The following is a 24,409-nucleotide window of genomic DNA, read 5'->3' on the forward strand; positions in this document are numbered from 1 at the left end:
CCTTTCCTTCCATGTGGCAGATTTCTTCAGGAGCCATCTTTGTTTATACTAAGGACCACCCATTTTGCTTGTCAAGGCAGAATATTCTCCCTTTGCATTTTTGCTGTAACTATCCTAATGTATCCAAAACAAGTGGATATCTCTTGCAGAATAGGTGGAAGGTCTTATCCACAGACAGGCAATACCAATATAGTTCAAAAATATTAACCCTCAGGACAAGAACAGAGTTGGATGAATGGCACTACTCAGCTTTAAGACTATAAAGCTACAGTAATCAAGACAGTGTGGTATTAGTGAAAGAATAGATAAATAGACCAATAGAAGCGAATAGAGAGCCCAAAATAGACCCATGTAAATACAGTCAATTGATCTTTGACAAAGGAGCAAAGGCAATACAATGGAGAGTCTTTTCAATAAATGGTGGTAGAACAACTATGCTTCCACATGCCAAAAAAAAAAAAAAACCTGTACACAGACCTTCCACCCTTTAAAAAATTAACTCAACATGGGTTACAGACCTAAATTCGAAATGTTAAAACAAAAAACTCCTAGACACTGGAGGAAACCTAGGTGACTCTGGGTTTGGGGATAACTTTTTAGATACCACACTAAAGGCAGGATCCCTGAAAGATAGAATTAATATGTTGGTTTTTATTAAAATTAAAATTTTCCACTCTGCAAAAGACAATGCCAAGAGAATTAAAAGACAAGACATATTCTGGGAGAAAATATTTGCAAAAGACATATCTGATAAAAGCCTACTATCCAGAATATACAAAGAACTCTAAAAAGTCAACAATAAGAAAGCAAACAACCTGATTAGAAATGGACAAAAGACCTTAAAAGACACTCAACAAAGGAGATATACAGATGGAAAGTAAGCATATGAAAAGATGCTCCCCATCATATGTCATCAGGGAAAGGCCAATTAAAATGAGATACAACCACACATCTATTAGAATGGCCAAAATATACAACACTGAAAACACCATATGCTGGCAAGGATGTGGAGCAACAGGAACTCTCATTCATTGCTGTGGAAAATCAAAATGGTACAGCCACTTTGGAAGACAGTTTGGCATTTTCTCACAAAACTAGACATACTCTAACCATAAGACCCAGGAATCAAACTCCTTGGAATTTACCCAAAGGAGTTGGAAATTTATGTCTATACAAAAACCTGTACATTGGTTTCTGTAGCATTTTTATTCATAATTGCCAAAACTTGGAAGCTACCAAGATGTCCTTCAGTAGATGAGTAGATAAATAAACTGCAATATCTAGACAATGGAATATTATTCAGTGCTGAAAAGAAATGAGCTATCAAGCAGTGAAAAGATATGGAAGAAACTTATGCACATATTACTAAGTAAAAGAAGCTAATTTTAATAGGCTACATACTGTATGATTTCAACTATGTGACATTCTGCAAAAGGCAACATTATGGAGACAATAACAAGATCAGTGGTTGCCTGGGTTTGGCGCTGGAGGTATGGGGGAAAGGATAAACAGACAGAGCATATTTTTTTTTAGGGCAGTGAAACTACTCTGTATGATACTATAATGGTGGATACATGTCATTATACATTTGTCCAAACCCATAAAATGTAAAACAACAAGGATGAACCCCAATGTAAACTGTAGACTTTGGGTCATTATGACGTATCAGTGTAGGTTCCCTGATTTTAACAAGTGTGCCACTCTGGGAAGGATGCTGATAATGAGAGAAGGGATGCATGTACTGGGGCAAGGGGTACATGAGAAATCTCTGTATCTTCCCCTCAATTTTACTGTGTACCTAAACAGTCTTTAAAAAGTAGTTGTTAAAAAACATTAACCCTGTTACATCACTAAACAAAATATAATGGTTCAGAAGAGAGTTATGCAAAATCACCTGAAAAAACAGAATCGTTCCCATGGCAGAAGGCTTGATGGAGGTGTTAAGACACCAAAAGAAAGTATGTGTGGCCAAAAGGAAGTCAATGAGCAGAAATGACACAAATGAACTTATTTAACAAAACAGAACAAAACAGACTCACAGACTTAGGAAACAAACTTATGGTTACCAAAGGGAAAAGGTGGGGAGGGAGATAAATTAAGAGTTTGGGTTTAACATACACAAACTACTATACTTAAAATAGATAACCAACAAGGACCTACTGTATAGCACAGGGAACTCTGCTCAATATTCTGTAATAACCTAAATGGGAAAAGAATTTGAAAAAGAAAAGATATATGTATATGTATAACTGAATCACTTTGCTGTACACCTGAAGCTAACACAACATTGTAAATCAACTCTACTCCAATATAAAATAAAAAAATTTTAAAGTAAAAAAATAAAAAGCAAGTTAATGAGCAACGGAAGACCAGACAGTCATGAAGGCATCACAAAATTCTACTTGGCAGTGCTGCATGAGTTCTTTCTGAAGAAAGGGTAACACAGGCTGATGACATTCAACACTTGAATCACATCCTGCTTGAACTATTTAGGATTAACAAGCAACCTTCTGAGTACAGTTTGGGTTCCTGCGTCCTTTTTCCTACAAAGAGAGAGCTGGTCATCCTGACATGACTACTATAATCCACATGGCGATCATAGTTCTTCTGTAAATAAAGGAACTGCACTCTCGCTTATGTATCAGTCTCCTTCCTAACAGTTAGTAACCCCCAACCTCAGGAGAAGAACTCCCTGGTTTGTTAAGATGAGGCCTTGAGCCAGATGGGCAAGGCTCAGATGTGGGACTGGGGTTAATTCACAAAAATGAAAAATTCCTTGTGAGATGTTCACCTTCTTTTGAGAGGACTTGACCTTGTAAGGCCTTTCTCCTTCTGTCTCCTCCAGAGCTATCTTAGAATCATAGGTAAGGTGATGGAATTTGACAGTTTGCCAATGGCTTGTTAGATGGCACTGATTCCAGTGAATTTCATTCCAAACAGGAGATTGGCCTTAAAGAATGGAATAGGAATGATAGATACTATTTGCTTCCCTCTTTTCATTATCATAAGTTATACGTTGGGCCCTGTTCCAAAGCCGTGGATGACATAGAGACAGCACTTCCAAAATTATGGGAACTCTGTCACTTTGGAAATTATAATTCTTACCTGGTTTGGGGACCAGGTGGAACAGAAAGGAGTGGTAGGGATTTAGAAACTGCAAATATTTCATTGCTGTTAAATAACTAAGTAACAACTGGTTGCTCTGGTGCGAATGTATAGCCAGCTAACTTTATAGAATTCAATCAAGGATTTGGGACAGAAAGAAGGTAACAATAACAATGAAAACTGTGACTAGTACATTCACATGACCTCACTTGATCCTTATGGTTTCTCTGTGAGTCAGTTGTTATTATTTCCACTCTCTAGAAGGAGAAAGAGAACTTGCCCATCTTGGACAGGAAAGCAGTAGAGACTCATTCAGCTACATTAAGTCCTAGAGCAATGTCCATACTCCACGTACATGTGCCCAACCTTACTGACAGTAGGAGCCAGAATTCTGGATCGATTGCCAAAGGGCCAGAAGAAAAGTTTTCCTTCAAAATATCAAGATCTAATTTGTTTATGAGACAATAGTAAATATATTTTACTAGTTGGAATGCACTCCTGTATCATCATCATGTTTTCATTTTATCTCAAGTCTTTTAATGTCTGACTCTTCCATTTTTAATCAGGGTATCAATGCAATTCATAATTTCAATTTTTCCTCTCTAGTAATTATTAAAAATGCATGAAGTTGTGAAAAGTCCACACTGGGGACTACGGTTGCTGATTCACCCTCATTGGTATAACCAAAGCTCTGGAAGTGAAACAGAAGAAATAAAAGCTGGCTTCTAGAAGGTTCATTTAAATGGTTTAATGGATTGGAATGTCACGGACAACCAAGTGGTTTATATTTCACTTCAAAAAGATTCAGAATGGTTATATTTCCTCTCATGTGGGTAGAAAAGGAACAACAAGTGGTAAGGGTAAAGAGTGGGGAATCATTTGGGCTTCAGCTTTTCTGGTCACCTTGCTGTATGGCCAACCTCTCTCTTACAGGCAACTGACACCTTCTGAAATAACTCTTTCTGTGAATAAATGAACATTTCATGACTTAAAGAGACCTTACCTACTGAAGGGTTTCTTCTAAAATGGTTATAAACTATAAAAAATTATATATATGTATGTATATATATATAAATCTATTATTGAACTATGTACCGTTTTAAACAATTGAAGTGTTAAGTTTAATGTTGTTAATAGATGAAAATAATGTCAATCAAAACTCAAACTTGTGGGCTTTCCAAGAAAGAAATGTTAAACAAATATAAATACACTGGAGTTATTTATTTTAACATTTTATTTTCTTTAAAAAAATCTAAATGTTAAAAGCAGTTTAGGGTAATAGGATTTATGATGATACAGAACATAATTCACTCGGGATGTCAGGCGGTGCCTGCCGGATGGGATGCTTGAGTGAGCCACAGACGATGTGAGCTTCCAATAGGCACATATGCTTCTTTTGAAAATAAAGATTAAAATTGCAGATTTATTTGGGACAGAAATAATTCTGGAAGTTATAAAATGCTATTAAATAATTTATATCAAGGCCATTCTAACACTGATCAATGGATTTACAATCTCTTAAAACCACTGGAATCCAAATTAAAAAAAAAATCACCTTCTGGTGTCCATGATATGATCTGGTAATATGTACGAAATTCATGCTCCAGGCAAAGCTTTGGCTAGCTTGAAATATTTGGGGCATATGTCAATCAGTACGTTATGCACTTTGTCATCGTTGTTCACTGGGGCCTAGGGAATCCTGCCGACCCCGGTGTAGGTTAGCTGCATCTAATCAGATTCAACAGCCTTCTTAACCACCATTCTTTCCTTCTCTTGTTCTCCTTCCTGTCATATGCTGCAGCTTTTAGGCTACTCTCCCCTTAGGCTCCATGCCCTTCATACGTCATAGCTACTCTTCAAGGCAAGGTCCCAACCCATTGCTTCCTGTGTCTTGAAATGTACATCTACCTGGATATTTATGGGTACCATATGCTGTATTACTGCCAGGTATTAACCTTGCTTATGTGTAAGATTTAATAAACAAATTTTAAGAGTGTTAAGTTCTATTAAAAAGGTAGCAGTCAAATTTAGTTCAGTAATTCTAAATACAAGAGGACTAAGAAGGACAACTCTAATCAGAGGTCAAAGAAAACACAATGATGCGATAGCAGAATAGAGGCTTCTGCCCATGTATTCATTAGCTTTTCTGAATGAACTGAAACAGGAGGCCCACCTTCAGAGGTAAGAAAGTAATTTAGTCTTCACTGTCTTCTGCCCTAGTTTTTTTTAATCTCAGACCAGGTTACTCTTCACCACATTGATTACTCCCAACTGTTACGGCTGGGGGTAGACGGAAGGTTGAGTGATGGGAAACAGACCAAAGTAGGGGTAGCTTCCTTCCTGTAACGGCAACCGCTACCGACAGAGTGAGTCTCGGACACAGAAATGAACGGTGCACTGCAAAGATGAAAACAGGTGAATAATTTCCCCTTCCACGGCAGTTTTTATTAGGGTTATTATTAAATCATTTCTGAATTCAACCACAAATATTATTATACTTACTAACCCATAACTTAATTTCATATCGAAATATTTTCTTTGGGGTGCTTTAGATATTGACTTTTATTTAGGTTTAATACTGCAAACGAATTAATCGTGGGTGACTTGAGAAAAGATACCTTAATTAGGAAATGGCCAGGCACATTACTCAATTTTTAGAAATGTCATTTACTAATGTGAAAAAGTGTGACACAACGATGAGTCCTGTGCCAATTCTTTTGAGTGATAATTTATTTAATGCCTACTACTCTGCAGAATTTATATTGGATGAGAATGTTCACTAGCTGTGGTTGGAAATCTCATTACATGAAGAATAAGTGAAGAACTAGAGACGGGAAAACTATTTTGAGTAAAAGCCAAAGACCCCCCAGTGATCTACAAGGCCCTGCCTGGTCTATTCGCTTCTGACCTCATTTTTCACCATTCTTCACTTTGCTTACTCTGCTTCAGTCACACAGTCCTCTTTGCTGTTCTTTGAGCAAACCAGGAAGGCTCCCACTGGATTTCTCCTTTTTTTTCGGAAATGCTCTTCCCCCAATTATATGAATGGCTACCTCCTCTCTTTAAGTCTTTGCCCAAATGTCACTTGCTCAATGATGCCTGCCTTAACCTGCTATCTAAAATTGCATTTGTGCCCTCCCCCAGCACCCCTTGCTCTGCTTCTTTATACCATAGCTCTTAAAACCATCTAACATACACTACAGTTTAGTTATTTATTACATTCATTGATATTGTCTCTTTACCCCTGCTAGAATGTAAGCCTCACAAGGACAAGCATCTTTGTCTTTTAGTTCACTAACATATCCCAATAGAAGAGGACCTGACACATAATACTCAATAAAAATTTTGTTGAAGGAGCAAATAAAATATCTGAAGAGCGACTGTGTAGATCAGTGGAGTGCTCCAGAGGGCAGGACTAGGATTTGTGAACAGACATAAAGGAGGCAGATCTGGGTTTAATGCAGGAATGACTTTTCAAATGAAAAGGTTTTCCAACATTGTCATGCAATCAAATCACCTGCAGAGTTTGTTAAAAACGGCAGTTCCTGGACCCCAGACCTACTGAAGCAGAAACTTCAGGGATCATCACAGAGTGCCTGTTTCACACCCAAGTTCAAGAACCACTGTCCTAAACTCTCAGTCACTGAAATATTCAAGTAGAGACTGAAAGGTCATGTGTCAAGGGTATTTAAGAAAAAAAGTGTTTATATGTTCATTGCAGACAAAAGCTGGGCTCAAAAATTCTGTGATTTTATCAGATCAATTTCAAGATTGACTCATATATTTTGCGCTGTTATTATTTAGAAAATGTCACCTTTCCTTTCTATCAGGCTCTGCTCTGGGGTTGGGATGTATACCTCTCCAGAGGTACAGAAACAGAGCTCTAAGGAGTATCTCATGTTATTTAACATTTAACTCTTATGCAGAAATCTCATCACACCTAAGTATATGGATGGACATTTCTAGTTATTTTGGAAGTTGCTATTATTCCATTTAATTAAGGTAATTGCAATTTACCCTTAATTATGTTTAGAATCAACAAGGGGCCTTCCAAATAAGCAGCCCATTAGATAACCATAATTCAAAAGAAGATCAAAGTCAGGTTAATAATCTGCAACTGAGAAGAACCCTAATTTGACATTCGATATTAAATTGAGTATTTTCTTTTCATAAAGAATATAATGTGTAACAAAATATTTTCACTATGAAATGTATAGATCAATTTCAGAAAAATGAAGGTTGCCTTTTAAATAGTGGTTGTTGTAGGTACGGATAAAGTGAAACTGAATCCAAAATGACAAAACAAAAACAAAAAAATGACTGGAGGAAGCAAACAGCACACATCAGACTGTCGCAGGCAAACTCCTTTTCTCCCCAGCCCTGGAGTCCATGTGCTTTGCCCTCTGGCTGGCTGAAAGGTTCAGAAGATTTATTTCTCAACTCTCTAGTTAGATATAATTACCTAGATTGGATTTCTTTCAATCCACAACTATATACAAATGGGTTTTTTTGCTTTGGGCTAGGAAGATCATTTAAATTAATTTTTTTTATGTTTCCCATTATGGCATGCATTTGAGTAGGGAAATAACTGAAAAATAATTTAGCATTATGAGGAAAAATAGTTACAATTCACTGAAGCCTGTTCTGAGTAGTATAATCTGTGCCAAATTCTTTGAAGATCAGATATTACTGCACTGATTGAAAGCAATGCTGACTATATCAAAATGAAGTATAATATAAAATGAAGTATAATAATAATAATAATAACAGCAGTTCCCATATATTACATGTTGATTCTGAGTCAGATACTGTTTTAAGTGCTTTATATGAACTGGCTTATTCAGTCCTATACCTTAATGAGGTAGGCACCAAACTTATCCTTAATTTGCAGATTAGGAAACTGAGGCGGAGACATACAGCTGCCCAAGGACATGCAGTGGCAGTCACTGAACCACAACATACTTCACCTTTCATTGTACTTCTAGGAAAGTACTTTAGGAAATGTACAGTTGTTCAGAATTCATAAACATTTAAATAAAACGGTTTTTATTTGAGATTTTAAATTTAAGTTAAACTTTAAGAGCCTTGAATGATTTATCTTTCAGTATTTTTACTATCTTTTGCTGTCTTTAAAGGGGAGTGTGTGTGCGTGTTTTACTGTATTTGAGTATATTTTTCTAATGACATATTTTGAATGAAAGTTGGCATATCAAGAATTGGCTGCACTCAAAAATTCATAACTGAACCGTGATAGCACTCGTTCTATAATCCTTAGTTTTAAGCATTTTGTCAAAACTGGGACAATGTACAAAACACTTGACACTCACCTGCCTCACAATTTTCGGGCACAATCCCATTATACAGATGCTGGCTGAAGGAAATCCTTATATCTTCTCCTTCCATGTGAATGACCAAGAGACCAGTGGTTGTCCTAGCTGGGAACCCCTGGTCCACAACTTTTAACTGCAGCCAGATAGGAAAATATTCTGAAGCTGAGTTTTGCTGAAGTTGAATTTCTCCTGTGTATTCATTAATAGAAAACACTGACTGGGGCTCTGCAAAACTAATTATGACAGTTCCATTGGGTCCCAAGTCTGGGTCACTGGCTCTCAGGATGGCGGTCATCTGGTTAGTAGGTGACTGGGGGGAAAGAAAAATATCAAAGGGGTTCTGTTCCCAAACTGGATCATTATCATTAACATCAGTGACATGTACTTTTATGATCACCGTGGTGCTTCTTGAACCCTGGACACCACAGTCTCTGGCCACAGCCTTAAATGTATGCTCAGCTCTGGCTTCTCGGTCAAGGATGTGGCTGGTTCTCAATGTGCCCACTACGGGATCAATGGTGAATGCCCCGGAAGCCTCATCTGCCAGAGAATACTCAGTTTTCCCATTCAGGCCTTCATCTTTGTCCACAGCAGAAAGCACAAGAACCACGGTTCCCACTTGAGCATCCTCTCTCACAGAGGCCTGGTAATGGAGCCTGGAGAAGGAAGGACTGTGGTCATTGTCGTCCAGAACTCTGACTTGCAGCTGCACCATGGAGCTGCGGGGTGGATCCCCCAGATCGGAGCACAGGATGACTAGGGTGAAGTTGCTGACTTGCTCCCGGTCCAAAGCACGAGTAATTGAGAGTTCTCCTGATGTTTCATTAATAGCAAAGTACTCATCAGTATTTCCATCTAGTAAAGAAAACAAATTCAAAATACATTTGAATTCAAAAAGTAGCAGCCCTTTGCCATGAATATATATATTCATTCAACAAATATTTATTTCCTGATTATTACATCCTAGAACTTTTGTAAGTACTTTTGTAAGTACATGATAAGGTCCCTGCCCTCATGAAGTTTCTATTATTAGGAAGTAAACAAAAAAATATAATTCAGTATTTATCTTAATTCAATCAGTAATTCGAACACTTGCTTTGACTGATTTGCAGCAGTATGATTTGTTTTGTGTGCAACTTCAACTTTTTATATTAATATATTTTTCCTCTTGGGAGGATTAAAATGTATGTTTTACATGAAATAAAACAGTAGTCAGGTATAAGCAACAGGATACAATGTCCATATTTAGATATCAATAAAAAAATAACAGATTGATGTACGACAGCATATCTGTAATTTCCCCAAATGTTACTACAGACTGAATGCCGGTTATACTACTGCAGTAAGGTCTCTTCTATATTCCACGTCTTCTGTGCATGAATCATAACACTTCTGTTAGAGATACTGAAACATTTGTCTATCTCTTCCATAACATAAGCCAGGATTATGTTTTATTCTTCTCTATATCCTTCAAAAAAAATGTTCTTTTTGCTATTGTACATGGTACCAAGTAGAATAAAATTTTAAACTGAACACAGGGATAAAAAGCTTCCAAAGGCATGTTAAAGTCACCCTAAAAATTAGTTGGGAAAATGCGGTTCAATTACCAGCCACATTCTTGGACGAGGGGCACCATTCCATTCCCAATAGTGTGGGAACTTACTGGAGCCTACCAGAGGCAGATGGAAGAAGTGGAGCAGCATTCTGAGAAAACAACAGCCACAGGTAGTGCTGGGGGCTGAGAAGGGACTGCATTTGTACGTCTTCATAAGATGTGTTAATTTGTACCAAACACAGGGATGGTGAGACAAACTACATTTCTGTGACATTTGTGGTTGATAAAGCAATTCATTCCCTCAGTAAACATTTCAACAACACCTGTCATGTACCAAGTATGTGCTGGACACTGGGAATACGAGGAGCGGAAGATGTGATTCTGGCCTCCAAGAGTTTACAGTCCAGGAGGAAAGGCAGGTCAGTACCTGAACATTAAAATACAGTGTGAAACTCGCACGTGCAGGGCGCTGGGAAGCACAGAGGATGAGCACAGGGTCTGGTGCTAGGATGGCCAGGAAATGCTTCTTAGAAAGAATGACATCAAAACTAACTCTTAAAGGGGAGGAAGCCAGGCTACAAGTCTCAGTGGAGGGGAGAGGGAAGAGGGACAAACCTGGGTTAAGTCCCAGGAATATGACAAATTAATCGTTGCAAATATTTTAGTGTGACTAGAACACTGGGTTCTCTGGGTATTTGAGTGTAGAGGGTAGGGAGACAGAGGGTCGACAGTGGCAAAAACATAAATCTGGAAGATAAGCAGGCATCCGATCATGAACTTCCCTGTGTACACTGCTGAAGACTATATTATCTTAAAATCTATTGGGAGGCCCTGCAGGATTGTAGACAGGAAAGCGTCATGAATCACATTTCTGTTTTAGGAAGAGTACAGGGCAGCAGTGTCAGAGCTTGATTAGACTAGAGGAAGATTAGGAGGTTACCATGGTATCTACGTGAGCAATGAGGAGGTTCTGCAATAATATGCCCCTGGAGGAAGTGGACACACCCCAGAGATATAGAGGAGGACAATAAGGAGTAAGGAAGGGAAGACTCATAATCCGGCTTAGGGGGAAGACTCAAGGGTGTCAAGACTCAAGGGTGTCAAGACCAGCTGTCTTTAAAATGAGGTCTGAGGACCCTGGGGTTATATTAATTTATCTAAGGAGTATCTGGAAACAGGTAAATTTTAAGGTAATTTCCAGAAGTTCAGTTTATATATCTTTATTCCTAAAATTGTTCTGCCTAAGAAAACCCCTGTGATCTCATGGGTTTGTCCTTCCCCAAATCAGTTTTATAATCACCCTTCTTGAAAATTATAAAAGAAAGGTTCACCTCTCACCCCTCCCAACCTGACCAAGGTGTACCACACAAGTGTGTGAAAGTTTCTAGGCTACCAAGCAAAGGGGGATTCCAAATATTGGTGTTTCATGTTGAAACAGGGACTGACGTTAATGCCTGGGAAAGACATCCTTTTTATGTTGGAGAGGGTCTTTGCTATGAACTAAATTTTAGGACCTATTCAAGCTCATAAGTAGTAAACAAATAAAAAATAAAGACCATTAATTGATTTGGGGGCATATAACGCAGAAGGAGTTTAAGAAATAAGTGTTACTACTATAACAACAATCTGTCTCCCATGTAAAAAATGTGAACAAGGATTTTGAGTGCTTACATCTGTAACAAGATTTTTTTAAGGGCATGTTGAACAAAAAAAGGCTGAAGATCACTGGCAGAGATTCTAGAAGAAGCCAGACCATGATGAAGTGAGTGAAAAGGGAGTGATGTTAAGTTCAGTTTTGGACACATTGATAATGAGATGCTGCTATATATAAAAATTGGGTCCTTGAGACTGTCAGAAAAAATGGTGAAACAATTTGAAACAGAAGGGAAAAAATAAGTGGGTGTCCTAGGGGTGAAAGAAAAAAAAGATTAGGGTGTGACTAGTCTGGCTTTGCCATCTGAGTTGTCTTCCAGGTATTTTATCTCTGTAAATTGTTGAAAATTAATACATAATGAGAATGGTTCTTGTTCACAGAAATTCAAATTAATTGTGTCTAGTGGAATGAAATTGATTACTATACTATGGATAGACCTCTTCTGCATTTCAAAATTTCTTATTTTCTCTCTGTGTGTGTATGTGTGTGTTTCTTACATTTCTCCTTGAACTAATTTTAACATCTTTTTGGTTTTTTTATTAGCTAATGAGTTGAATAAAAATCTTTGGAAGTTGTTAGTTTTACATTTGTATGAGAGTCATACAAATATGTCCTTTGATGGGGAGTTCTGGAGTGAGGATGACACAGAGCAAAGTCCACAGTCCAACACAGGACATAAAGTGTGAACAAAAATGCTATTTCTGGTCAAAGGCACTGATCCTGATTCTGCTTTCTCACTGTAAAAAGAAGGAGAGAGAGAGTGGAAAATAAAAATTTATTAGGAGGTAGGATCAAGATGGTGGAGTGGGAAAAGTCTGAGCTCACCTTCTCTCAGGAAGACATCAAAACTACATAAAGAGAAACTCTCTCTGAGACTGACCTGAAGATTAGCAGAATGGTTCTTCTACAACCAAGATTACAAAGAAAGAACCATGTGGAGTCTGGTAGGAGGGGAGGAGAAGAAATCTAGTCAGGACCCACACCCCTGGTGTGTGACCCAGAAGAAGAGAAGGATTTCACAGGCTCAGGGATCCTCCCTCAGGGGTGAGGGGTTTGAGCCCCACATTGGGCATACCAGCCCTGAGGTCCAGCACTGGGAATACAAGCCCCTTTAGGTGATTTGAAAACCAGTGGGGCTTAATGGAAGCCTGTAGGAAACTGAGACTCTGCTCTTGAAGAGTGTGGACTTTCACTTGTTTGTTCCCAGTCCCAGCACAGAGGCAGCAGACTGAAACATGCCTGGTGCTCTGGCCAGCCTGCTATTACTGCTCCAGTGCACCTTACCCCTGTTTGAGACAGGCTCTTACCTCAGCCCCTCCTGCTCCAGCCCCACTCCTTGACAAGGCAGAAACCATCAGTGCACCTTGGGAGAAGCCAGGGCTTGCACCAGCCTCCTATTCCAGCCCTCTGGGTCCCAGCCCCACCCCTGGCCAAGGCAGAAACGACTATAGCACCAAGGAGACACTAAGCTCACTCAGGATTGTGGCCCCAGCCCCTCAGACCCTGACCCCACCCCCTAACAGGGCAGTGACAGCTAGCACATCCCAAAAGAAATGTCCCATGATAACTTTAGATCCAGCTCTACCACTGAAGCTACTGGGCATAGGCAAACTGCATAGGGATGCTCCAACTGCTCCAACACAAAGACATGATTTCAAGACCTAGAAGGCTATGTTTTACCTAATTTCATAGAGACAAACAAACACAATGAGAAGAAAGTGATAGAGAGTCAAACAAAATGAGAAGACACAAGAACATGTTCTAAAGCAAAGAGCAATATAAAACACTGGGATGGGGAGGAGGGAAGCCTAATGAAACAGAGATAAGTAATTTACCTGATAAAGGGTTCAAAGCAATAGTCATAAAAATGTTCACCAAACTTAGGAAAAGAATAGAGGAATACAGTGAGAACTTCAACAAAGAACTAGAAAATATAAAAAAGAGCCAATTAGAACTGAAGAATACAATAACTGAAAGGAGAAATACACTAGAAGAATTAACGGCAGATTAGGTGATACAGAGGAACACATAAATGACCTAGAAGACAGAATAGTGGAAATCACCCTATCAGAGCAGCAAAAAGAAAAAAAGTTATATAAGGATTATTTAAGGGACCTCTAGAACAATATCAAGCATACTAATATTTGTGTTATAGGGGTCAGAGAGGAAGAGAGAGAAAAAAGGGGCAGAAAGCATATTTGATGTAATTATAGCTGAAAACATCACTAACCTGAAAAGGAAATGTATCCAGGTCCAAGAATCACAGAGAGGCCTAAACAAGATGAACCCAAAGAGACTCACACTAAGTCATTTCATAATTAAAATGGAAAAAGTTAAAGAGTGAATGACAGAATTTAAAGACAGGAAGAGAAAAACAGAGTCACATACAAGGGAACCACGATAAATATTAGCTGACTTTTTAGCAGAAATCTTGCAAGCCAGAGGGAGTAACAGGACATACTTAAAGTGCTGAAAGGAAAGACCCTACAACCAAGAACACTCTACCCAGCAAGGTTATCATTCAGAATTGAAGGAGAGATAAAGAGTTTCCCAGACAAGCAAAAACTAAAAAGGTTGTTACCACTAAATTGGCCTTACAAGAAATGTTAAAGTGTCTTCTTTAAGTGAAAAAGAAAAGGCTATTAAAAAAATTTTTTTTAAAGATGTGAAGAAAACAAATCTCACTGATAAATATAAATATATAGTAAAGGCAGTGAATCAACCACTTAAATAAGCTAGTACAAAGGTTAAAAGATAAAAATTATAAAATCAACAATAACTATGATAAACACTGAAGGGATATAAATAAAGATGTAAAATATGACACCAAAACATAAAGCGTGTTGGGAGTGGAGTGAAAAATGTAAAGCTTTTAGGATGTGTTTGAACTTAAACACTATCAGTTTAAAACAACTATATGTAGTTGATATATATGAACCTCGTGGTAACCACAAATCAAAAATCTCCAATGGATATAAAAAAAACAAAGAGAAAAGAACCCAAACATAAAACTAAAGAGAATAGTTAAACTGCGAGGGAATAGACTAAAGGAACAAGAAAAGAACAGAGAAGAATTATAAAAACAACCAGAAAACAAGTAACAATATGGCAGTAAGTACATATCTGTGAATAATTACTTTATGTAAATAGATTAAATACTCCAATCACAGGACATAGGGTGGTTGAATGGATAAGAAAACAAACCCATCTATATGCTGCCTACAAGAGACTCACTTCAGATCTAAAGACACATTCACCTGAAAGTAAAAAGATGGAAAAAGATACTCCATGCAAATGGAAATGAAAAGAAAGCTGGGATAACGATACACATATCTGACAAAATAGACTTTAAAACAAAGTTAATAACAAAAACAAAGAAGGGCATCATATAAATGGGTCAATCCAAGAAGATATAACATTCATAAACATAAATGCACCTAGTACAAGAGCACCTAACTATATAAAGCAAATATTAACACACATAAAGGGAGAAACTGACAGAAATACAATAACAATAGAGAACTTTAATACCCCATTTACATAAATGAACAGATCATCCAGACAGAAAATCAATAAGGGACACATTAAATGACACAGTAGATCAGAAGGAGTTAATAGATATCTACAAAGCATTCCATTAAAAACAGCAGAAAACACATTCTTTTCAAGTGCACATAGAACATTCTCCAGGACAGATCACATGCTAGGCCACAAAAAAAAAATCTTCAGTACATTTAAGAAGATTGAAATCATATCAGGCATGCATCTTTTCTGACCACAGTGGTATGAAACTAGAAATCAATTACAGGAAGGAAACTGGAAAACACACAAACATGTGGAGACTAAACAACATACTACTAAAAAACCAATGGGTCAACAAAGAAATCAAAGAGGAAATAAAAAAAAATACCTTGAGATGAATGAAGAGAAAAACACAACTTTCCAAAATCTATGGGACACAGCAAAAGCAGTTCTAAGAGGGAAGTTTATAGTAATTCAGGTCTAACTCAAGAAACGAGAAAAATCTTAAATAAACAACCTAACTTTCCATCTAAAGGAACTAGAAAAAGAAGTACAAAGCCCAAAGTCCACAGAAGGAAGGAAATAATAAAGATGAGAGCAGAAGTAAATAAAATAGAGACCAAAAAACAAAAAAAAGAAAAGCTCAGTGAAACTAAGAGCTGCTTTTTTTAAAGATAAACAAAATTGATAAAACTGTTAGCCAGACTCATCAAGGAAAGAAGAGAAAGTCTAAATAAATAAAATTAGAAACGAAAGAGGAGAAATTACCACTGATATCACAGAGATACAATCATAAGAGAATACTATTGACAGTTATACAGCAGCAAATTGGACAACTTAGAAGAAATGGAAGAATGCCTAGAAACATACACACTTCCAAGACCGAAGTAATGAAATTGAATCAATAATCAAAAAACTCCAAACAATTCAGAGTAGGACCAGACCAGAATTTGAGGGTTTCTATCAAACACTTAAGGAAGAGTTAATACCTATCTTTCCCAAACTATACCAAAAATTGAAGAGAAGGGAACACTTCCAAACTCATTCTATGAAGCCCTAATATCAAAACCAGACAAAGACACTACAAAAATAAATTACCAGGCCAATATTCCTGATGAACATAATGCAAAACCCTCAACAAAAATATTAGCAAACTAAATTCAACAATACATAAAAAGGATTTTTAATCATGATCAATTGAAATTTATTCCAGGGATGCAAGGATGGTTCAATATCTGCAAATCAATCAAGGTGTTACACCACACCAAAAAAGGGGAGGATAAAAGCCATATGATCATCTCATTTGACATAGAAAAAGCATTTGGCAGAACTCAACATCCATTTATGATAAAATCTCTTATCAAAGTTGGTAAAGATGAAACATACCTCAACATAATAAAGGCCATACATGACAAGCCCACAGCTGACATCAAACTCAACATTGAAAAGCTGAAAACTTTTCCTCTAAGATCAGGAATAAGACAAGCATTCCCACTCTCATCACTTCTATTTAACATAGTATTGGGAGTCATGGAGAGGGGCAAAGTGGGTGAAGGGGAATCATGGGTACAAACTACTAGGTATAAAATAAGTTACAAGGATGTAATGCACAGCACTGGGAATACTCAATATTTTATAATAACTTTGTATGGAGTGTAATCTATAAAAACATTGCATTATTATGTTGTACATCTGCAACTGTAAGTCTACTATACTTCAATTTTTAAAATGTCCTTTAATGGGACTTAGATCTAGGGTACAGTCAAGATAGGGAGATATTGAGGTCCAGTGGTAGCTGAAGACAGGAACTGGACGAAATGACCAGAAAGAGTGTGTCTATGAGAAAAGAAAAATATGCCAAAAAGATCCAGAAAACTCTGACAAGTCAGAGAACCACCAGAAGAACAAGGACGCTGGGAAGACTTGTCTAGAAAGACAGATGAAGGACCAAAAGAAAGTAAGTGGCTTTCTGAAGTCAAGGTGAGACCAAGTGTCCAGGGCATGGTGCACAAAGACATAAAGCAATACAATTAAATTAAGAACTGAAAAAGATCCAACGCATTTGGCAACAATGGGATCTTTTATGTCTCTGGAAAGGGTAGTTTCGGTGGAGTGACTTCAGTGGAACACATTTTACAGCAGGCTAAGAAATGAAAGTAAAGACACAGAAACCAGAGTGTAGACAACAATTTTTAAGAAGTTTGTTTGTGAAGGAAAAGAGACAGTGAGTGAAGGGAGACATCTATGCTTTTCAAGATGGGAAATACTGATGGGAAAAGCCAGTAGAGAGGAACTGTTGACCATCTGGGAAAGGGAAGTGAATGGTCAAAAAGAATGTCCTTGATGCTGTGAGAGGGGACAGGTGCTGTCTGAGGATTATTTGTAGCTGGTCCTCAACAAGATAAATACAAAGAAATTAAGAGTAAGCATTTAGAAAATTTTATAGCAACATGAGAGAATAATCTTATGTCTCCATAATACAGTAATAGTTTTTAAAAACTGGGGCTTGCATTTTGTATGCCTTTGATTTTTTCTCCCAGTAATTTATATTTATTGGATTTTACAAAAGTATCAGTCACAACAGACTGGAAATTTCAAAAAACACAAACCCTGGTCCTTAACCACAATTGGTTTGAGAAGTTCTAGAAAACAGGTAGAGTTTACAGAGGAGGAAAATCATCTATTCCACTGCAACAGTAAGAAAGAGGTAAGAATTGGCCTTATTCTTAAAATTGGGCTCCTCAAAGTTACTTTGAGGGAGTATCATTCTTTTGGATGGTAATATGAAATATGTGTAAACATTTAAGATAGATATGTCCTTGGACATGATAATCCAGTTACATTTATCATAAGGAAGTAATTGGGTGTGTCCACTACAGCATTTTTATAATAGTAGACTGTTCAATAATTAAATTAGCATAAATGGGGATGAGTGAGATAAATGATGTTATACATATGCATACTAGAAATGCTAATATATGTGTATATTCACTGACATGAATCATTTATACAGTATATTGGTTTTAAAATAAGATAACGAAATAGCATACATAAATTATTCAATAGTGTAAGATTGGTGTCTGCATTCTCTGAGGTTCATGGAAAAGTGTTTTTCAAAAATATCAAGTTACTTATCTCTGTAAGATATAAGATTTTTGCTTACTATTTTGTTTTTCATAAATTGTACATATATTCTACAATCATATATCATTTTATAATCAGGGAAAAAGACAATAAAACTATTCTCATTTTGGAGTAAAATGGGTGGTACATAGAAAACATGGTTTGGTTATAGGATTTTTAGTAAATAGAGAGTGATAACTTCCAGAAGCTAGTCTTAAAGCTCTTTTTATTAAACAGCTTCCCTTCATCAGAAGCAGTCTCTGAAACATTACTCTAGCCTCATCTCATATCATTCCATGTGTACTCTGACATGTGCTAAAAATTGGATTCTTCACTTTTTTTTCAGGTGAATAAGATGTGGCCTTCTCAAGCTTGCCATGCTAATGCTAACATTATTCTGCCAGAAACCTTATGTTTCTCATCTGAAGGGAACAATATTACAAAATTATCTTCTAGTGTAGAAGTTCCTAAAGACTTTGATCTCTGGGGTATTGTTGTAGATCTGAAGTCTTTATTGGTCTGCAGATCTGGGAATTGTTTTTCTACTCATGTCCTCTAGGCCTGAAAGAAAGTCTTGACTGCTTAAAATAATAAAAATAAGTGATCATACGAGAGAAGTGAAAATAGAAAAAAGTGAAAAAAAAAAAAAGCTATCTGTTCCATCTGTACATGCACTAATATTAGTGGATTACTAACAGTGAGAGTTGTCAAGGGCAGATTTTTGAGGAGTTTGGAGGGCACTGGATCAGGGTGGCTGTGGGGAAGAGGAGAGGAGACCCAGGGCACCAATCAGTTCTTAGCAGGTGTGAGTTCTGTAGACACTGCACTAGATACCAAATGCTGAATGCATTCCATGAAGTGTGTGTCAACCGAGTTGGTATCCTGGGGAGGGGGGGATTTAAATAAAGATAATACTTACCAATTATGTGATACCTGACAGCTCCGTTATTGCCAGCATCCATATCAGAGGCCAAAACAGTGTAGACAAGCCCTGGCTCTTGGTTTTCCAGAACCTCAATGTCATGCCTGGGGACAATAATCTCCGGTGCATGATCGTTTTCATCTCCCACAGTGCAGAGGATTGTTGTAGTCCCAGACAGAGCAGGGGCTCCCCCATCACGTACAAGTACTGACAAGGAACAAAAGACGGCACAGATGGTGGCCATTAATTCATACCTAAAATATGCTGCCCTAACCAGACAGCAACAGACCAAATTAACCGGGTAGCACTGGGTCAATAATATTTTATTTAAAGACAACTTACTGAAATGTAAAATTTCACCTCTCAATGGCCTGCTGCCTATTTTTGTTTTTGTTTGTTTAGCACAGTCAAGAGGTCCCTTACCTTGAAGGGTGAGGACTTCCTGAACTTCTCTGTCAAGTGTGGTGGTTGTCACCACCTCCCCAGTGTCAGAATTTATCTCGAACAACCCGAATAAAGCGCCTGGCATGATTTCAAACTGAAGCTTAGAATTGATTCCTAAAGGAAAATATAGAGGAAAAACTCAGCCATTATCCCCTTGGAATCCATCTGTCTCTTCTCCTTTTTCCTATGAACAATTAATGCCATAGATAAAAAAGGCAAGACACGTAACCTTCAAATTAAAGTCAGAAACAAAAACAAAAATTTAAAACAACTCTTTTGGCTGTTCTTGCTAAATAAAAGCCTTCAGGGCTGAAATGCTGGATTTTCAAAAATCCTTCCCACAGTGAATGCTTAAGATTTTCTCCCTCCCATAAAAAATTTCTTATGAGTGTGCAACCCTACAACATATTCCTAATTACTCCTGCTAACACCCGATTGTGATTTAATGGCATCATTATAAGCTTGCAGGGCAAATGACAAGTTTTGTAGGTGGACCTTCTGTTTAAAAGCTTGTGCCCAAAGCGCTTCAAGATTGAGGAAGAGTAACACATGAAGATCACCCTCCTCCCCACAAATATATCAGAAATACATCTACATGTGGAACAACTCCTACAGAACACCTACTGAACGCTGGCAGAAGACCTTAGACCTCCCAAAAGGCAAGAAACTCCACACGTACCTGGGTAGGGCAAAAGAAAAAAAAAAACAAAACACAGAGACAAAAGAATAGGGACAGGATCTGCACCAGTGGGAGAGAGCTGTGAAGGAGGAAAGTTCTCCACACACTAGGAAGCCCCTTCGTGGGCAGAGACTGTGGGTGGCAGAGGGGGGGAAGCTTTGGAGCCATGGAGGAGAGCACAGCAACAGGGGTGCGGAGGGCAAAGTGGAGAGATTCCCACACAGAGGATCAGTGCCAACCAGCACTCACCAGCCTGAGAGGCTTGTCTGCTCACCTGCCGGGGCAGGCGGGGGCTAGGAGCTGAGGCTCGGGCTTCGGAGGTTGGATCCCAGGGAGAAGACTGGGGTTGGCGGAGTGAACACAGCCTGAAGGAGGCTAGTGCATCACAGCTAGCTGGGAGGGAGTCCAGGAAAAAGTCTGGAGCTGCTGAAGAGGCAAGAGACATTTTCTTGCCTCTGTGTTTCCTGGTGTGTGAGGAGAGGGGATTAAGACCACCGCTTAAAGGAGCTCCAGAGACGGGCGTGAGCCGCAGCAATCAGCGCGGACCCCAGAGACGGGCATGAGACGCTAAGGCTGCTGCTGCCGCCACCAAGAAGCCTGTGTGCAAGCACAGGTCACTATCCACACTTCCCCTCCCAGGAACCTGTGCAGCCCGCCACTGCAGGGTCGCGTGATCCAGGGACAACTTCTCTGGGAGAACACATGGCACACCTCAGGCTGGTGAAACGTCATGCCGGCCTCTGCCACCTCAAGCTTGCCCCGAACTCCGTACCACTCCCTCCCCCAGGCCAGAGTGAGCCAGAGCGCCTGAAGCAGCTGCTCCCTTAACCCCGTCCTGTCTGAGCAAAGAACAGACACCCTCAGGCAACCTACACGCAAAGGCAGGGTCAAATCTAAAGCTGAATCCCAGGAGCTAAGCGAACAAAGAAGAGAAAGGGAAATTTCTCCCAGCAGCCCCAGGAGCAGTGGAATAAATCTCCACAATAAACTTGATGTACCCTGCATCTGTGGAATACCTGAATAGACAACGAATCATCCCAAATTGAGGAGGTGGACTTTGGGAGCAACGATATATATATCTTTTTCCCTTTTTCTTTCTTTGTGAGTGTGTATGTGTATGCTTCCGTGTGTGATTTTGTCTGTATAGCTTTGCTTTTACCATTTGTCCTAGGGTTCTGTGTGTCCGTTTTTGTTTTTGTTTTCTTTTTAGTATAGTTTTTAGTGTTTGGTATCATTGGTGGTTTTGTTTTTTGGTTTAGTTGCTCTCTTCTTTTTTCTTTTTTTTTTAAATTACTTAAAAAATTTTTTTAATAATTATTTTGTATTTTAATAACTTTATTTCATTTTATTTTCTTTCTCTTTCTGTCTTTCTTTCTTTCTTTCTTTCATTCTTTCTTTCATTTTTCTCCCTTTTATTCTGAGCCATGTATATGACAGGCTCTTGGTGCTCCAGCCAGGAGACAGGGCTGTGCCTCAAAGGTGGGAGAGCCAAGTTCTGGACACTGGTCCACAAAAGACCTCCCAGCTCCATGTAATATCAAATGGTGAAAATCTTCCAGAGATCTCCATCTCAATGCCAAGACCCAGCTCCACTAAACAATCAACAAGCTCCAGTGCTGGACACCCTATGCCAAACAACTACCAAGACAGGAACACAACCCTACCCATTAGCAGAGAGGCTGCCTAAAATCATAATAAGGCCACACACACCCCAAAACACACCACCAGACGTGGACCTGCTCACCAGAAAGACAAGATCCAGCCTCATCCACCAGAACACGGGCACTAGTCCCCTCCACCAGGAAGCCTACACAACCAACTGAACCAATCTTAGCCACCAAAAACAATGGGAACTACAAACTTGCAGCCTGCAAAAAGGAGACCCCAAACACAGTAAGTTAAGAAAAATGAGAAGACAAAGAAACACACAGCAGATGAAGGAGCAATGTAAAAACCCACAACACCTAACAAATGAAGAGGAAATATGCAGTCCACCTGAAAAAGAATTCAGAATAATGATAGTAAAGATGATCCAAAATCTTGGAAATAGAAGGGAGAAAATACAAGAAATGTTTAACAAGGACCTAGAAGAACTAAGGAGAAAACAAACACTGATGAACAACACAATAAATGAAATTAAAACTTCTCTGGAAGGGATCAATAGCAGAATAACTGAAGCAGAAGAACGGATAACTGACCTGGAAGATAAAATAGTGGAAATAACTACTGCAGAGCAGAATAAAGAAAAAAACAATTAAAAGAATTGAGGACAGTCTCAGAGACTTCTGGGACAACATTAAACACACCAACATTTGAATTATAGGGGCCCCAGAAGAAGAAGAGAAAAAGAAAGGGACTGAGAAAATATTTGAGGGATTATAGTTAAAATTTCCCTAATATGGGAAAGGATATAGTTAATCAAGTCCAGGAAACACAGAGAGTCCGATACAGGATAAATCCAAGGGAAACACCAAGACACATATTAATCAAACTATCAAAAATTAAATACAAAGAAAAAATATTAAAAGCAGCAAGAGAAAAACAATGAATAACATACAAGGGAATCCCCATAAGGTTAACAGCTGAACTTTCAGTAGAAACTCTGCAAGCCAGAAAGGAGTGGCAGGACACATTTCAAGTGATGAAGGGGAAAAACCTACAACCAAGATTACTCTACACAGCAAGGATCTCATTCAGATTTGATGGAGAAATTAAAAGCTTTACAGACAAGCAAAAGCTAAGAGAATTCAGCACCACAAGACCAGCTTAACAACAAATGTTAAAGGAACTTCTCTAGGCAGGAAAAACAAGAGAAGGAAAAGACCTACAGTAACAAACCCAAAACAATTAAGAAAATGGTAATAGGAAATACATATCGATAATTACCTTAAAAGTAAAAGATTAAATGCTCCAACCAAAAAACATAGACTGGCTGAAATGATACAAAAACAAGACCCATAGATATGCTGTTTACAAGAAACCCACTACAGACCTAGGGACACATACAGACTGAAAGTGAGGGGATGGAAAAAGATATTCCATGCAAATGGAAACCAAAAGAAAGCTGGAGTAGCAATTCTCATATCAGACAAAAAAGACTTTAAAACAAAGACTGTTACAAGAGACAAAGAAGGACACTACATAATGATCAAGGGATCAATCCAAGGAGAAGAAATCCAAGAAAAAGAAATGTTATACATTTACAATTTATAACAATTGTAAATATATATGCACCCAACATAGGAGCACCTCAATACATAAGGCAAATACTAATAGCCATAAAAGGGGAAATTGACAGTAACACAGTCATAGTAGGGGACTTTAACACCCTCTTTCACCAATGGACAGATCATCCAACATGAAAATAAATACGGACACAGAAGCTTTAAATGATACATTAAACAAGATGGAATTAATTGATATTTATAGGACATTCCATCCAAAAACAACAGAATACACTTTCTTCTCAAGTGTTCATGGAACACTCTCCAGGATAGATCATATCTTGAGCCACAAGTCAAGCCCTGGTAAATTTAAGAAAATTGAAATCATACAAAGTATCTTTTCCGACCATAACACTATGAGAATAGATATCAATTACAGGAAAAAATCTGTAAAAAATACAAACAAATGGAGGCTAATCAATACACTACTTAATACCCAAGAGATCACTGAAGAAATCAAAGAGGAAATCAAAAAATACCTAGAAACAAATGACAATGAAAACACAATGACCCAAAACCTATGGGATGAAGCAAAATCAGTTCTAAGAGGGAAGTTTATAGCGATACCATCCTACCTTAAGAAACAAGAAACATCTCAAATAAACAACCTAACCTTACACCTACAGCAATTAGAGACAGAAGAAAAAAAAAAAAAAAACCCAAAGTTAGCAGAAGGAAAGAAATCATAAAGATCACATCAGAAATAAATGAAAAAGAAAGGAAGGAAACTATAGCAAAGATCAATAAAACTAAAAGCTGGATCTTTGAGAAGATAAAAAAATTAATAAACCAGTAGCCAGACTCATCATGTAAAAAAAGGGAGAAGACTCAAATCAATAGAATTAGAAATG

The 24,409-nt window shown here is 38.1% G+C and overlaps 1 protein-coding gene across 1 annotated transcript in view; it reads right to left on the reverse strand.

Moving 5' to 3' along the window:
* Positions 1–3,701: 3,701 nt before the first annotated feature.
* LOC309661662 (protocadherin-23-like) overlaps positions 3,702–24,409 on the reverse strand; it is an 87,622-nt gene continuing 66,914 nt past the window's right edge. Inside the window, exons 10-11 of the mRNA XM_082463503.1 lie at positions 19,209–19,769; positions 3,702–9,290 (exon numbers count right to left, since the gene is read on the reverse strand). Of these exons, the coding sequence (XP_082319629.1) occupies positions 8,395–9,290; positions 19,209–19,769 (1,457 nt within the window). The 3' untranslated portion in view covers positions 3,702–8,394. The remainder of the gene's footprint in view (positions 9,291–19,208; positions 19,770–24,409) is intronic.

This window comes from Balaenoptera physalus (assembly GCF_965194825.1).
Source record: "Balaenoptera physalus genome assembly, chromosome: 5".
In the NCBI taxonomy this organism is placed as follows: Eukaryota; Metazoa; Chordata; class Mammalia; order Artiodactyla; family Balaenopteridae; genus Balaenoptera; species Balaenoptera physalus.